Source organism: Sycon ciliatum, chromosome 1 (assembly GCF_964019385.1).
Source record: "Sycon ciliatum chromosome 1, ocSycCili1.1, whole genome shotgun sequence".
Classification (NCBI taxonomy): domain Eukaryota; kingdom Metazoa; phylum Porifera; class Calcarea; order Leucosolenida; family Sycettidae; genus Sycon; species Sycon ciliatum.
Window position 1 is genome coordinate 74,844,316 of NC_088643.1, and position 17,225 is coordinate 74,861,540.

General features: G+C 49.1%; 2 protein-coding genes across 2 annotated transcripts in view; one reads left to right on the top strand and one right to left on the bottom strand.

Moving 5' to 3' along the window:
• The window catches only part of LOC135805433 (uncharacterized), a 60,149-nt gene that overhangs the window by 19,550 nt on the left and 23,374 nt on the right, over window positions 1–17,225 (bottom strand). The window contains exons 21-26 of the mRNA XM_065319464.1: window positions 16,251–16,396; window positions 15,793–16,054; window positions 13,917–14,038; window positions 12,391–12,537; window positions 5,277–5,348; window positions 680–757 (exon numbers count right to left, since the gene is read on the bottom strand). Of these exons, the coding sequence (XP_065175536.1) occupies window positions 680–757; window positions 5,277–5,348; window positions 12,391–12,537; window positions 13,917–14,038; window positions 15,793–16,054; window positions 16,251–16,396 (827 nt within the window). The remainder of the gene's footprint in view (window positions 1–679; window positions 758–5,276; window positions 5,349–12,390; window positions 12,538–13,916; window positions 14,039–15,792; window positions 16,055–16,250; window positions 16,397–17,225) is intronic.
• Window positions 12,597–13,533, top strand: LOC135806753 (uncharacterized). The gene is given in 2 exon segments (XM_065320977.1): window positions 12,597–12,980; window positions 12,982–13,533. Coding segments are annotated over 2 exon segments (936 nt in total).

Consider the following 17,225-nt stretch of genomic DNA (forward strand, 5'->3'; position numbering starts at 1 on the left):
TCGCGCTACCTGGAAGTGCTCCTACTGCAAAGCACGTCGACCACCAGCGTTGTGAGTGCGTTAATGGAGGCATTCGCAAGGTTCAGCTTGCCTGCACACTTGGTCTCAGACCATGGTCTGCAGTTTGCCACCAGAGAGATGGCAACTTTCCTCCAACACCTAGGTATTCATCATATCAAGTCAAGCCCGCGCTATGCTCAGTTCAGGGGCATGGTGGAGCGATCTCACCGCTTACAAAGGAGCGGATGGCAGGGCTTAAGCCCCATTCACGGTTCAGCCGACGTCTGCAGCAGGTGTCGTTCGACATTCGTAACACAAGTAACGGAATGATAGGGATGTCGCCAAATGAGGCTCTGTTCAGTAGATTGGTTCGCATGAGGCTCCCCGTACTACACTTGTACACTTGTGCAACAGTGAACAGCAGTCATATCGGCGAACAGTGCCGCTGAGCACTACACCCACAACACCTTCATCCCAGTCCGCTCAACCTTTACTGGCAGTTTGAGCAGTCAGGTAAAGTACATAATGCGCCCCAATATTAAACTAGGCTGTGAGAAAATTAATGTTGTTGCTTTCCAGTACCAAGGACTCCACAAGATATGAAAACGTACAGTCAGCAGATCATAGAGTGTCGGTAAGCAAGCCCTGTAACAGGAAACACTAAACAATGATAACCTACCTTGCGGACGGCAAGATTCTCAAAGACACTCTTGTTCAGATTCTGATCAATACAGCGACAAGCAACCGCTCGCCGGCCCTGACAACAGCACAGAACAAAACCCAAACAATACAGAAAGCATGATCAGACACGGGCGTTCCAGTGCATCAACTCTGGCCAGTCGGTCACGTACAACCCTGTGCGTACATCAATGGAAATACCGTAAGAATTAGAACTAAGCGCATGACAACGCCTAAACCAGCCTATATTGGAGTCATCTGGAGAGCTTGTGAGTCTTCAAGGCCACATACCGTATTTTCTCTAATAAGAGCCCGGGGCTCTTATTTTTTCAGTGACAGCTCTACCCGCGCTACTATTAGAGACTGGGCTATTATAGAAGACTGGGCTCTTATTTTTTCAATTGTCAACTATCAAGCCAACTCCAGTCTATACAGGCATAAACTGACCATATCAAGACTGATTTTTCAACCCTAAACTCAGGAATATTGTCAAAACAGATGTTTCACAACAGCATTGGCGCAGGGAGGAAGCAGTAGACCGAAAACCTCTTTACTAATATGTTCTTGGCATGTTGAACTGCTGTTTTATATGCAGTCAATATACTTGTTGCATACTCCAATTGTGACCCGCGCTACTATTAGAGACTGTGCAGCACTGCTCTTATTATTTCAAACCACCCTCACCCCGGGTCATTATTGGAGACTGGGCTTTTATTCCCGTAGCTATGCAAAAGACGTTACTTCAGTAACGTCTGGCGCTAGCCAGGGTCCACACAGCTTTAATTTGGTATTTGTTTGTTTGTGTGTTTGTGTCACGCCTGGCGCTATCCGTATCTGACGGCAAAAAAGCATAGGATGTTATAAATTTTTCAATTCTCCTTTTTTTTTCAGGCATATCCTGGGATTCGAACCCACACTATCGCCCTACATGCATTCCCCCATTCACTTCGCATTCATACCCATTCTTCCAAGTTGCTTCACGTTATTATCTTGCGTTTGAAAGCCCTATTTGAATATTGCGGGCAGCTAGACGGTGTCGTATTACCCTCAATCGTACCTGTCCCGTACCTATCCCCTACCGTACCGTGCCATCAAAGACGGCTGGCCACAATGCATATTCAAATAGGGCTTTCAAATGCAAGATCACAATGTGAAACAACTTGGAAGAATTAGTATGTATGCGAAGTGTATCGGGGGATGCATGCAGGGCACGCGATAGTGCGGGTTCGAATCCCAGGTTATGCCTTAAAAAAAGGAATTTTTTAAAGAATTTATATCATCCCTATGCTTTTTTTTTGTCTAGGTCATCAAGGCAAAAAAGCATAGCGTAGGGCCCTGAGCTTCCAAGCTCTCTCGTTAGAGAAAATACGGTAGTTTCCTTTTCAACTACTGTAGAACGGCTCGTTTTAGCGGGTGACATTTTTGGTGTTTTCTGAATCAGGACCAATTCACGCTAAAATAGTTTAGGGATCCGAGTTTCAGAGTTTAAAAAAGATGACTAGTACTGCATTAACAATTTCAAATAGAAGAAATCACATGGAAACGAGTTATGAAGCAACTATCCACGACAGTAACAAGATAATAAGCAGTCAGAAAGTGCGATGGCAGGGCTTCTTCTATTTTAATTATATTTACTGGCTCAGTATCCGAGTTAAATTAGTACTGTATTGTACACGCAAAATTTCTATCGGCACGACAAAACTTTAGAGAAAACACTCCTTTTGCCAAAATTGCTAAAATATCACCGGCGCTAACATTTGCAATTTTACAGTATCTCCTTTCGATAGCCTTGTTTATTCGCAAATTTGTGTGTGTTTCCTCCTCTTTTAGTTTCGTTTTCCCGTATGCAGCCGTTTGTGAATTCTTCTTAGAATTGTCAGTAACTGTTATTGCGCCGTCTGTTTTAGGTGTGTGCAGAATTTTCCCGCTAACCAAGATTGTTTTTTATTGCTGGTTTCATTCTTGCTCTCTTCGAAAACCTAACAAAAGTTTGTGTAGCGCCCTTGTTTTTTTTGTGGCGAAGGGGTCCTAATTCTATTACTATGGCTAGTATGAGTACCAAAAAGACTACAAAAAATGAAGTATCCTATCTGGTGTATGCAGAGAGAGAGAGAGAGAGAGAGAGAGAGAGAGAGAGAGAGAGAGAGAGAGAGAGAGAGAGAGAGAGAGAGAGAGAGAGAGAGAGAGAGAGATAGAGAGAGAGAGAGAGAGAGAGAGAGAGAGAGAGAGAGAGAGAGAGAGAGAGAGAGAGAGAGAGAGAGAGTGGCAGGACGTTTTCATCCATCCGGCCAAAAAGGTTGGGCTCAAACACGCATTATCTTGTAAAGGATTATGCATTTGACTTGTAAAAGGGAAAGCTTTCTCTAGACTTGGTGGTTGTGAGCCTTCGTACAGCTGGTCTGATGCTCGTAAAGTGAATAAGCTGTTGAAGGGTGGTCGCCCCCAGAAAGCGTCACAACGCCACACACAATGCGTCGTCTCAGCAACTGCACAATCTACCGGTACATCACATGGCCGTGATATGGCCGTGATATGGCCGAAGATGACTTTTACACACGAGCAACACCATCGTACAAACATACTGCAGATGTATTGCCGACCCAGGCCGTTGTTGATTTCGCACCAGTTTTGTGTGTGTGCTATATGTCATACTATAATGTGATAGAGCAAACTGACACTCTGTGCTGCACAAAGCTATTCTGTGTAGCATGCATCCTTCGGAGTGATTCCTTCCCGCAGAAAAGACTTGACTCTTTTGCTGTGCTTGAGGCCTCACAAGCTGGTATCGCAGCTGAGTCACTTGCAGGTTTGCCAGTGTCTTGCGACTTTAATTAAGGGTGAGCGTGCGCTTGAAGGTTGCAGGGAAACGGTCACATTGTGTCAATTACGCGAGCATTGTGACAGTTGCACTTGCAAGTTGCAATGCCTCACAGCGCAGGGTCCCAACAGAAACTCCACTTTGAGCGAAGTTTTGCAGTGTTCCCCGTCCAAACTGGCGGTGGACACAACTGTACGCCTGGCGAGCAAACTAGTTGCGTGTACTTCAGAAAATGGAACATTCCAACAAAGAGTCGGAAACAATGCGCTAGCATGGGTCCGGCAGACTACACCCCGAGTACCTTCAGAGCTTGCTTCTCCCCGTACGCTCTGCAGACGTACCAAAGAGGTGGATAGTGATAGGACTGCTACCAGAGGCGGTAGCTTCGACAACCACACACAGCTCCAGCACGAGATAAGATCCCAGCAAGTAGCGGAGCACCATGAGTTGCTGAAGGCCTCTGGGCTTGTTCCAGAATCAGGGAGTGCCTGAGCAATAAAGGCTGACCTGCATTTACCGTAGACCTCTCTCAGAAACGGTGATTTAAGATACAGCATTTGGCTCGAAAGTGAAAGTACGATACGGAAACAAATTCCATGCTCTGTTCCAATTGAAATACTTTCGCTTAGAGAGTGTTGTTGAGGCAGTTAGACATTATCTGGACACGCATGATAAGGTAGGAGGTCTGGTGCATGCATGGCAGCAGCACCATATCCTGTCGGATGAGATAAGGTCGTAAGGATAAAAGTTAGTGGCAACCACGGCAACAAGAGTTTCAAACTCATGTTCCAGATTGCTAACTTGAAACACTCAAACTCGTTTCAAACACATACTATTCCGTTTTTAGTTTTTGCGACAAAGGACCTGCCGGCTAATACGGAAACGACCATGCAGCAGTATAAAGCTGAAATTGAAGAACTCAACATCACTGTATGGCAGGAGAAGAAACTAGAAGTCATTGCAATCGGTGACTATGGGTTTCTCACTATGCCGTGCGGACTATTGGGCCCAGCTGGACTTGACCCCTGCCTTGACTGTCTGGCGAAATAAGCAGACTTCCAAAGTTCACCAGACGAGTCTCAATTTCCATTGCGCAAACTCGAGCAACTGCAGGTTGACGATTCTGCGCTTGTTGTTGCTGGCTGTGAGATGAGCAAGGCAAAGTTTTTTTCATAACGCCGTCAGGCCCTGTCTTCTTCCAATTGAGCCGGAGAGGCTTGCGTACCTATCCTACACTTAAAGACGGCCTGCCAAAGAGGTCACGTGCACGGACACGGCAGATGCAGATTCAACCAATATTTTACTACTCCCATTTCAGGCACCATCTTGACGAATGGCCACATGCACATCTATACACTCGTGCTGGGCAATACAACATATCCAGAACGCGTGGTCAGGTCAATCAATACAAGTGCAATATATCCGGTTGCTTGAAGCAATAGCAGAAATCGTCATCTTATGACTGTGCTTTCTTCGGGAAAGGAAAATGGAGTGATGGAGAACCGGCTCAACATCCTCCTCCTCCTGGAAGGTGCCGTACCCCACCCAACCTCTTCCCAATGAATACACGTGTGCACTGACCATTGCAACTATATTTCGAAGAGCGCATCACTACTTTTCCAACTCACTTTCAAGCAAACAGTAGCATTTCGAACCCCTCCTCAAATTACACAATTGTATCTTCAAAGAAATATCGTTGTTTTACGGACGGCCTCTACAAGTGAGTGCCAATATGCCAAGAAAACATGTAATACGTGCATGCAATAAGGACAGCACATACCCTCAATTGCTCCAGAGAGAGTCGGTCATCAAAGAGATCAACTACCTTCACCTGCTCTCCATCGACGTCAACCTATGCACGGTCGCACAAAATAGAAGAAAAAAGTCACCAGGCATCACTACCAAGACAAACCTATCAGCCAGCAGCTAGCTCATCGTAAAGAAACCAGAACAGGGAGACAGCATGCTAAGGTCAAGTATGCAGCCACCAGCATGACACTAGAAGCCGTACGGTTCGTGCTTATCTCACTATGCTAATACTCAATACTACCATGTGCAATATGGTGTTTCGAACTATCAACAAGTAACTTAAAACGAGGAGTGAAAAATGCAGTGCTTTCTTGAGTGTGGGCGAGTTGCCTGCAAACGTGAAATATAAATAGTGAAGCTGCATGAGGCGTCTTTCGGAATTTTGAACGAAGAGGTTTCGGAAAAGCCAAAATCCTCAGGCACGCTCGCCTCAGCACTGACTGCAGCCCCCAGACAAATGATGCAAAACTTCTCAAGGAAAATAATCAATATACTACTTCGCCGAGTCGAAGGTTCGATGGACTTCTCGTGTGCTCTGGATAGCAGTCGTGAGTCAGTCAAGTGTCAAGTCAAACAAATCATCGCCGAAGTCGCAACCACTATTTCGTACTACTAGTACGTTTGCAAGATGTGGTGTTATCAATGACTATTCCCTGTATGGGAGCATGTAAACAAGGCAATGCATTTCGCATCCTGGGCAAGTTTCGCCTTCAGAACTGCAAAAGCTCCATGCTTAAACATGCCAAGCAGGGTTTAGAGCGTTTGAGCAAAGGAATACAATTAAATATGACACATTTGCAAACAAACAACCCCACCCCACACCATCGTAGTGGATGCACATCCCCACTGTGAAGTTAGTGTGTGCACCTATGATCATTGTTTCCCTTTCTGTCACTCATAATCCATGCATGCATTCATCTGGCCGCGCTGTCTGGAACCATGTGGCATGCCAGTTGTACTGTACGGACTTTAGCCGTACCTGCCCGCCTGGCTTTTCTTTTGTTCTTTTGTCTAGGTTATTTGCTTACGCACCCCAGTTATAATCGATCCCACCGAGGAAGAGGCAGAGACCGCGGTACACAGCATTTCGGGCAGTCATGATAGTGGGCACAACGGAATGGGCAAGGATCGGTGCCTCGCCTATGATCCTGGACTGGTTGAGCAATGGTTTCCCGATAAAGTTCAAACAGCACCAGCCAGCGTTCTACCAAGGGAACAGGCCAATGCCGAAGGAGAGCAGAGAGTTCATCACAGCTCATATACAAGAATTGCTCGTACAGGGAGCAATCGAGAAGACACAAACATCACCGCATTGCATTTCTCCAATAGCAACGGTGCCGAAGAAAAATGGAAAACTCTGTATGATTTTGAATGTTAAGTGCCTGAACCAGTGCGTAGTGGCACCAGGCTTCAGGTACGAGAACCTGGACACGATGCAGGATATCCTACAACCAGGAGACTGGTGTAGCTCCCTCGACCTGCAAAACGGCTTCTTCCACGTGCTGGCACACCCGGTATACCTTGGGTTCCAGTGGTGCTGGCATACCCGGTATACCTTGGGTTCCAGTGGTGCTGGCACACCCGGTATACCTTGGGTTCCAGTGGAACGGAAACTATTACCAGTACTGCGTCCTTCCATTCGGACTATCAGCCAGTGCGTGGGGACTATCAGCCAGTGCGGGACTATCAGCCAGTGCGTGGGGACTATCAGCCAGTGCGGGACTATCAGCCAGTGCGGGACTATCAGCCAGTGCGGGACTATCAGCCAGTGCGTGGGGACTATCAGCCAGTGCGGGACTATCAGTCAGTGCGTGGGCATTCACGAAAACAATCCGGGAAGTAACGAGGGACATAAAATAGTCGCTGGGTGCCAGAGTAACGTCCTACGTAGACGATTGGCTGCTTATCACGGCTTCTCTCCAGGAGTGCGCCTCGCTAACAGAGCAAGTTACGGCTCTGTTTCGCCGCTTCCAACTTCAGATGAACAAAGAGAAGTCTTCCCTGCATCCAGCTCAGAGTGTGGTGTATCTGGGGATGCGTTTGGACACTCCAGCGCCTTTAGACTTCAGTTCACCAGACCAGTGGCCAGCGTGGAAACTGTGTTCTACTCGTTTTCGTGCCGCAACCAAATTGAGTTCAGACCCTGGAGAAACCCAGGTGGCTACTGTGACAATATGACAATGTGTGTAGTGTGACGATACAATGTGTGTGTAGACAAACATTACGATTATGTATTTGTTGTGGTGACATCTGTCATCAGTGTGTCATGCCTCTTACCTCATTGTAGCTTCATCCGTAGTCCGCTTCCATTGTCCTTGTTCTATATTCTATTCTATTTCTTCTAGTGCTAGTCGTTTCACTTCTCATCTTTCCTTGAAGTAGTATATTTGAATTGTAATTGTTTTCCTGCAACGATCGCTCGTCGATCGTTGTGTTATTTATTTGTGTCTTGACTTCATTATTTATTGCGCCAGCGCCTGCAAGGCCTTTAAGGCTGCATGCGCATGCTAGATTCTGTGTTCACGCGTGACTAATGATGTCATCGCTATGCCTTTGCTTGCTGCGCGTAGTCGCGCGTAGCTGGTTTTGTTGTTTTCTTTGCTTCGTTCGAGTTGCTGTTGCTCGACTTCGTTTTCTGATCTATTTTCTGCATTCAATGGTGGCCGTGATGGCTGTCGCTGCAATAGCAGCTTCAGCCACGACGGGCCTCTATCGGTTGCTCTTTGGATGCCATGTTTTAGACGTGTCTTTTCCTGGCCAAAGTGCTGGTGATTTTGTGTTCTTGTTGTTCTTTTCTTGTTCTCTCTCCTTTTCCTACTTGCATTTTTCGTGATTCACACATTTCCACCAAGAGGCTGCCGTTTGCGCTGGTGTGTTGTGTTGGGCGAAGAGGGGTGAAATAGAATGAGTGTCGTTGTGATAACATCATTTACGAGTGTCGTTGTGATAACATCATTTACGAGTGCGTTGTTACGATACAGTGTTTGTTGTGTGTTGTGCGTGTTTGTCGGATAATAATATCAATAACAATACGCCGATATAATTACAAGTAGTTGCATAGATAGTACTTACGTTGTTGCTTGCATTCTCGCTCTCCACAGCAACTCCATTGCGTGCTGCGTTCTATGTATTCCTATTCTGTACAATGACTCTCTCTCTGACAGGGTTTGCTGTCACCCTGTCGCTGGGCGCAAGCACCCTCTGACAGACCAAACCGATTCGCTTCATCTTTGCAATATTTATCTCCTTTCGATTTGAATTTCTGTTTGTTCTGCACTCTGACTTTTCCTTGTTGCACCTGCGCTTTTGGACGCGGAACTAACTTTGCTGTCGCCATTATTATATCCATGGTTACGTAGTCGTTGTCCGTTGATATGATAATTATGACTCATCGATGCATCATGCATGAGTTGTGATCATTCTGCTTTTCTGATCTTCAAAGACTTCATGCATGCACGCACTGATGACACGTAAGCCAATGCACGCATGCACTGATGTACACGTAAGCCAATGCACGCACCCGGGCACGTTTTGCTGATGACAGCGATTTGGCGATCGTGGTTCTTGGTTCTTTTTCTTGTTGTAATCTTCTTGTAAATATCTTAACTTAACTTTGTTTCTCCTACCTGGTCGCTTGGTGCACTGGTTTGTGTGAGCGACGGTAATGGTGGTTTGTGGAGTACAGTAGTGAGGAGGATTAGGCAACAACTTTTGGTCCCGAAACCCTAGCTTGAGGTTGAGCCGTTCAGGGCTGTTTCTTCGTTTTTCAGTTTTCTCGTTCTGTAAGTGTTTGTAGCCTGTAGGGCTGTGTTACCTTAGTGGGTAGTAATGTCGTTGAAGGTTGACGGATTTGTGAAGCCCTTCAAGGGTAAGCACGACGACTGGGACATGTTCTGGGTCAAGTTCCAGGTGATCGGCGAATGTTCTGGTTGGGACACCGAGGAAAAGCTGATGAAAAGGCTGCCCCTGTTCTTGGAGTCAGATGCTCTGTTAGTGTACTCCAAGATGCCGACAGATGACAAGAAAGACAAAGCCAAGGTGGTGGATGTCATGAAAAAGACATTTGGAGTGTCACCAGGAGATGCTTATCGCCAATTCAGTAGCCGGCGGTACCGGCTGGATGAGACGCCTGAGGCGTATGTTGCGGACTTGCGCCGCCTGCTGTCTGCGGCCGGCCACTCCGGCGATGGTGATGACAACGCCGTCATCATTGAACAGCTGCTGGCGGGGCTACCTGTCCACTTGGAGCGCCAGATTCGCCTCTCGTGCGCTGGCGTCAAGTTCGCGGTACCGGACATTGTGAGCAAGGTCCGTGCCCTAGCCGTTGTGGATTCGTCCAGGCCTGATACGGGGATGGCAGCGGCAGCCAGTGGCAGTGCTGCGCCCCGAGGTGGCAGCAGCAGTGGTGGCACCAGCGCTAGTGGACAAGCTCCCAAGGCCAAGACACTGTGCTACTTTTGTAATGAGCCCGGGCACATCCGCCGGAACTGCCCGAAGCGGACTGCCAGCCGAGGAACACTGCAGTGTGTGTTCTGCGATAGGACCGGGCACGTAAAAAAAGACTGCTTCCAGCGGAAGAAGTGGCTGGAGGCGCAGTCGGCGAACGGCGTGTCAGCAGCATCTGTGGGCGGCGCAGACAAGGTGCTCTGCCTGCAGAATCATGCCCGCGGCGGACTACCACGCATATACACAGATGTCTCGTCTCCGGGCGGAAGTTGCTATCGAGCAACTGCTATCGTGGATACTGGTTCCACCCGCACGCTTATTTCTCGTGCTCTGCTCGCGCACTTGCCTGATGTGCAGTTGTCTCGTGCCGACAGCGAGGCAACAGGGGTGATAGAGAGACTAGATAGCTCCAGTTCTCCCACAACTTTGTGGTGCCGAAACCCGGGAAAGAGTCGGGATAGAGTCGGGAAAGTGTTTTCGGAGTACGAGTGTCGTAGTGATTTATTTATTTTGTGAGACGAGAGTTCTTACTGTGAGTTCCTACTGTGTGTTCCTACTGTGTGTTCGTGGAATACTCGAGTGAATCATGTCTACCAAGTATCTTGTCCAGCCGTTTTCTGGCAAGGATGGTGAAGACCTAGAGGAATTCTGGGCAAAGTTTTTAGTTTTGGCCACTGCCAAGGAATGGTCCGACGAAGATGCACGCATGCAACATTTACCTTTATATTTGCAGGGCGATGCATTTCGAGTGTTTGCTCGTATGGCAGAGAGTGACAAAAGCAAACAAGCAGAGGTCAAGAAAGTTTTAGTGAGTGCGTTCAGTGTGACGCCGTCCAGAGCGTATGATTTGTTCAAGCGCCGTTGTTTGCGTGTGGATGAAAGTGTCGACGCGTATGTGGCCGATTTGCAGCGTTATGCAGCGCTGTCGGGGCACAAACCGGGTGGTACCGCCAGCAAGGATCCGATCGTGATCGAGCAACTGATCGCTGGCCTACAGCCCGAATTTGGCCGCCAGCTGAGAATGTCACTGACGATACCTGCGTGTCTAGAGCGTGTGCGTGCGCTCAGAGCCAGTGAGACCGATGCTCGGTACACAAGCAGGTTCAGCCAGAGCGTTTCTGCTAGTGCCAGTACCAGTACTGGCAGTAGTTACAGCGGAGGTGTACACCGACCTCGCAGTACTGTTGTCTGCTATAACTGTAATCAGCCTGGGCATGTCCAGCGTAACTGCCCAGAGTTCAAGAAGAAGCAGAAGCCCCGTTTCAGTGGACCAGTAGTGTGCCACTTTTGTGATCAGCCTGGTCATGCAAAGCCAGCGTGCCCTGAGAGAAGGAAGTGGCGAGAAGCCAAGGCAGCAGAACATGTGGCGGCTGCTGGTACGTCGCATAGTAGCAGTGACAAGTGCCTGTGTGCGGTGTCCACTGAAGCTGCCCCCTTGCCGAGGATCTATGTGGACGTGGAGTCGGCCAAGCCGGATGACTGGTGCCGTGGAGAGGCCATGCTGGACACCGGGTCGGCTCGCACGCTAGTGTCGTCTGGCTTTATACGTGCGGCTAAGATGTGCAGCCAAGTGTCGGCGGTAAAGCAGGAGAAGCTCCTCGCCCTGGATGGCGAAGCCCTGCCGATTTCGGGGTCAATTTCACTAACAATTCGTCGCCTGGATGGACCCGTAAATTTGCCGCCTACCCGTGTTGTTGCGTTTGTAGTTCCTGAGCTGTCGGTTATTAATGCTGACCTGTTGCTGGGATCTGACCTTGTCCGTGCCATCGGTGGCGTCAGGTTGCAGTACTCTGAGTCAGGTGATCTGCGGTCCGTGTTGTTTGGTTCGTCAACCGCCAGTGACCCTGAGCCTGTGTCGTCTGTCGTTAGTGATGCTCTGCAGTCGCCGGATCAGCACCCGTCTCGGCGTGTTAGCGTGGTGCAAGACGGTGAGGACGTGACGCTATCTGTCGAGGATGGTCAGATAAAGTGGCTAGCAGCTGAGCAGTGTTGGCAAGCAGCATGGAGGTGGAAGGACGAAAAGCCACCTACCGGACGCATCGGCAGCGGCATTGGGGAGTACCCCCGGAAACTTAGTGATGATCAAGAGAAGCTGTTCCAGCAAGAAGTGGACTCCTGGATCGGTAACGAACTCGGACTATCCGAGGACGATAAGAATAAGTACGATGAGGTCGTCAAAGCTATCGACACCTACTTCCGCCCCTCCACCAATGTCGTTCACGAACGAGCCAAATTCGAACAGCTGGTCCGACAACCCGGCCAAACAGTAGAGGAGTTTGTGCGCGCTCTCTACAAAGCTGTTGAATATTGTGAGTTTGCCGGCTCAAAGGATGATCGTATCCGAGAACGCTTCGTCGCCCGCATGCAGGACAAGTGGGTGAGTCGAGAGTTGCAAAAGGACAAGAACGGGCAAACCCATGCCAGGTTGTTGCTTTCGCACAGCAAGCCGAAACTGTGCAGCAACATGTCATGTTCCAGTCCCGCAGCGGCTTGGCCACCGCCAGTTCAGTTTCCCACGATGCCTCAGCCTCAGCCTCAGCTGTCTGGTCGCACCATGGTAAATTAAAGACAACAGCAAACATACCGCACAAAGGAAATGCACTCACTCACACGCACAGTCAGCACACCGACTCGCTTACGTGAGTGACGTGCAGCTGCTGCAGGATCTCGCCATACTCCTGGTAGCAGCGCAGCAAGTTCTGCCGCAAGTTCTCCTCGTGGCTCAGCGTGCCACTCGTAGTGACAGTGGTCAGTGGCTTCACAGGCAAGTGACCATCACCGGGTGTCTGTAAGCACCATAGCACAACTCAGTAAGCACACAAATATCACAACAACTCATCAGTGAATGCCTCCTCAGTGTCAAGTGAATCACAATGACAAGGCCAACTACACTGCACCCTGCAATACTGTACCCTGCATCACTGCACAACTTTACCCTGCACCACTGTACCCTGCACCACTGTACCCTACACCACTGTACCCTGCACCACTGTACCCTGCATCACTGTACCCTGCACCACTGTACTCTGCACCACTGTACCCTGCACCACTGTACTCTGCACCACTGTACCCTGCACCACTGTACCCTGCACCACTGTACCCTGCACCACTGTACCCTGCACCACTGTACCCTGCACCACTGTACCCTGCACCACTGTACCCTGCACCACTGTACCCTGCACCACTGTACCCTGCACCACTGTACCCTGCACCACTGTACCCTGCACCACTGTACCCTGCATCACTGTACCCGGCCGGCACCACTGTACTCTGCACCACTGTACTCTGCACCACTGTACTCTGCACCACTGTACCCTGCACCACTGTACCCTGCACCACTGTACCCTGCACCACTGTACCCTGCACCACTGTACCCTGCACCACTGTACCCTGCACCACTGTACCCTGCACCACTGTACTCTGCACCACTGTACCCTGCACCACTGTACCCTGCACCACTGTACTCTGCACCACTGTACCCTGCACCACTGTACCCTGCATCACTGTACTCTGCATCACTGTACCCTGTACCACTCTACCCTGCACCACTGTACCCTGCACCACTGTACCCTGCACCACTGTACCCTGCACACTGCACCACTGTACCCTTCACCACTGCACCACTGTACCCTGCACCACTGTACCCTGCACCACTGCACATTGCAGGCCCGGAGCCAGCTCCCGAGGGGTGGTACGGCCCCGGGTCGGCTGAAGGGCCGATCATTTTCGCGTGCCCAACTATTTCAGTGCCATCGGAGGATGAATCTCTAGCTCAGTACTGAGCGGCATCACATCTGGTTGTTTCAGCTACATACAGCCCGCCGCCAGCAACACATACATGTGTGTGTGTGTGTGTGTGTGTGTGTGTGTGTGTGTGTGTGTGTGTGTGTGTGTTTGTACATGTATACAGTGAGCACAGTAGTCCTCACAGGACACAACAAACAGCTTAGGAGGGAGAGACTCTAGCGAGGACAGCAAGTTTATTAGTACTTCCGCACACAATTGATCATTCACTGGACAATCTGTGAAAGCTGAAATTGGTAAAAACTGGTACAGCTATGGCCGCACCAGCCGCACCAGTGGTGCCGGCCCTGCATTGCACACTGAACCACTGCACACCGCACCCTGCACACAGCACATCGCACCCTGCACCACTGCACCTCACCTCAGTCCACATGGCAGCCGTGTAGCCACACTGGAAGAGCTTGGCCTTGAGAGCAACGTTCTGAGGTAGTGCATCCACTGCATCGGCCATGGTGTGCTGCCAAGACAGAGCATCATCACACTCTGCACAGTGGAGACACCCACCCACACACACACCCATGCATACACGCACACACCCACCCACACACACACCCACACACACCCACACACCCACACACCCACACACACATACACACACACACACACACACACACACACACACCACACACCCATGCACACCCACACGCAAAGCTGCAATACAAACACACTTTGTGCATAGGCACACAGCACCACCAAAGAGTCTTCTCCCGACACCAGAACACTTGCCTACACTCCCCCCCCCCCCCCCCCCCCCCCCACCGCCCTTTCCAAATACTGTACCGACTTGCAGCACAATGGACTTCTAGACTGCATAAGACTTTGTAACTGGGTGCCGTGTGTGATTCAGAAGTACACCCATTACATAGGTATAACAGAGACATTAAGATGCACTTGACCTGAACGCAAACGTGTGTGTCTGCGAGCTCAGACCCAGAAATCACACAGGTCACACAGGTTACACAGGTCACACAGGTCACACAGGTTACACAGGTTACACAGGTCACACAGGTTACACAGGTCACACAGGTTACACAGGTCACACAGGCCACACAGGTCACACAGGCCACACAGGTCACACAGGTTACACAGGTTACACAGGTCACACAGGTTACACAGGTCACACAGGCCACACAGGTCACACAGGTTACACAGGTTACACAGGTCACACAGGTTACACAGGTCACACAGGTTACACAGGTCACACAGGTCACACAGGTCACACAGGTTACACAGGTCACACAGGTCACACAGGTTACACAGGTCACACAGGTTACACAGGTCACACAGGTTACACAGGTCACACAGGTCACACAGGTTACACAGGTCACACAGGTCACACAGGTTACACAGGTCACACAGGTCACACAGGTTACACAGGTTACACAGGTCACACAGGTCACACAGGTCACACAGGTTACACAGGTCACACAGGCCACACAGGTCACACTGGTTACACAGGTTACACAGGTCACACAGGTTACACAGGTTACACAGGTCACACAGGTTACACAGGTTGCATATTCTCTGATAAGATACAAAGTACAGTACTTGGATGTGTGTGTGCGTGTGTGCGTGTGCGAGAAAACCTACAAACTTAGAAACAAAATCATCAACACGTGCACGATCGCGAAATATTTTTCCGGATAGTTGGCGAAGGTGCAAGAAAAGCGCCAAAATCCATACCGGTGTGGCCCTGCGCGAGTGAGCTGAGTGGGGCCTCGCACATGTGTGGTTTCAGGTGCTGCGACTTGTGTGGCTGGACCTTGGCCTGTGGGGATTTCACCCCTTCACGTGACTGCCCGACGTGTGTGGCCTCTTTCACCCTGGTATTTCTTTGCCTGCTTTTCTGAATTTCGGTTGCATGGAATTTGTTCAGTGCTTCCTTGATTGCTTCCATGGCACCAGACTCCAAATATGAAGACCGAGCAAAGGAAAAAAGTTTAGCAATGAGTATGCTAGGCAGTAGTGGCAGTCAACAATTACTTTCTAACACAAGCTACCAGTGTCATCGGTTTCAGGGTTACATCACAGGATAGGTCTGTTGAATTGGTCTCCAGGAGCAGTAGACGGCACGTACACATACGCGCAAACCCCCACTCACACATGCACACGCATACCCCCCACCCCCACACACACATGTACACGCACCCCCCCCCCCCCTCCACACACACACATACCCCCCCCCCCCCCCCACACACACACACACAGGACATAATCATTGCTTTGTCGTCCCTTACCGCCAGCACTCTTTACATACTCTTGCAGAATGCTCATGAGCATCGTTCTGAGCGCTGCATAGCGCGGCAACTGCATGTGCTCCAGACGTACTGTGAATGACTGCAGCATAGCAAAGCTCATGTCATGAGCAAATGCACGCCATGGAACAATAGCCATCATGCTCCGGACCTGTGCTGTTTCTTCTTCATCTGAGCTGGCCACGGAATCTCTCTCCAGAATGTCTGGGCAAATTATGGCAAACAAGCTGAAAACAGCTACATCCTGCAAGGACAAAAAAGAGGAAGAAAAAGAACAATCAATTAAAAGTCTATGTACTCCACGCAACTGCATTGTAACTAAGAACGATCAAATGGGGGGGGGGGGGGGAGGCATTCAGTGTTCCTTGTTATGGCCTTGGTGTGCTGGCATGTGGGAGGGGGATTGTACAGTGGAATTGTTTGTAAAAATTATATCCAACCTTTTTCAGCTGTTTTTGCAGGCTATCCTTGATTCCCAGTGGCGCTTCCTTTAAGAGCTCTCGCACTAGACCAGAAGTCAGAAGTCTCAAACGTCGATTGCGCCTCTCATGCTTGGCACGCATATCCAATATTTGAGCACTGTCATCTGGAAAGCAGCACACACGCAAGCCAGTAAAACATCCATCGCTTACACTTGCAGCACGAAAGCCATGCTATCGACACCCATGTCTAACAATAATACAGTCTACTCGTGATAAGTGACGCACTTTTAAGTAACGCTCTCGCGATAAGCCAAGATTGAGTTTGATGATTGATCGCTATGAATCGAAGAATAATTTTTTAAAATAGGCTATGTATGTAATTTGGAATCCCTTCACTTTCGACGCACTTGTATTTCCATCACTGTGTTGTTCAAGTATATCAATTTCCACCCAGATTATCTATCCCGCTTTGACATCAATATCTCTTCTAGCACATGCAGATTAAACAATTCTCATAATCGCATCTCTTCTTCTCTCTTTCTGGATAAAATCAGTAAGCTGTGGAACTGCCTTCCAGCAAGGCTGACATCCCAAGATTCCCTTCCTAAATTTCAGCAGCAATTTCGCTTGCACGTGACGGATTATAAATTTGACTGCAGTGGTATATCTACTTCGAATCACCCACTCCTGTTCTTATCGCTCATTATGCATATAGTTTCCTCACTATTAATCCTCATTCTCTCCGATGGTGAGCCAATTAAATTATGGTGAAAAAGGAGGACAAAATGCAGAAAATACAGAATGTCTCAGTACTCCTTGTCAGTTTTGTGCCATTTTGTCTCACTCGCTGACTGTATAAGATCTGGTTACGTTGGTGGACAGTTAGTCATAACTCGTAACATTTTGTCCTTCTCCTTTTTCACCATACTTCTACAAGTAGATTATCTTTATTTCATCCGGCACCATACACCCTATACTATGATTTCTATTGCG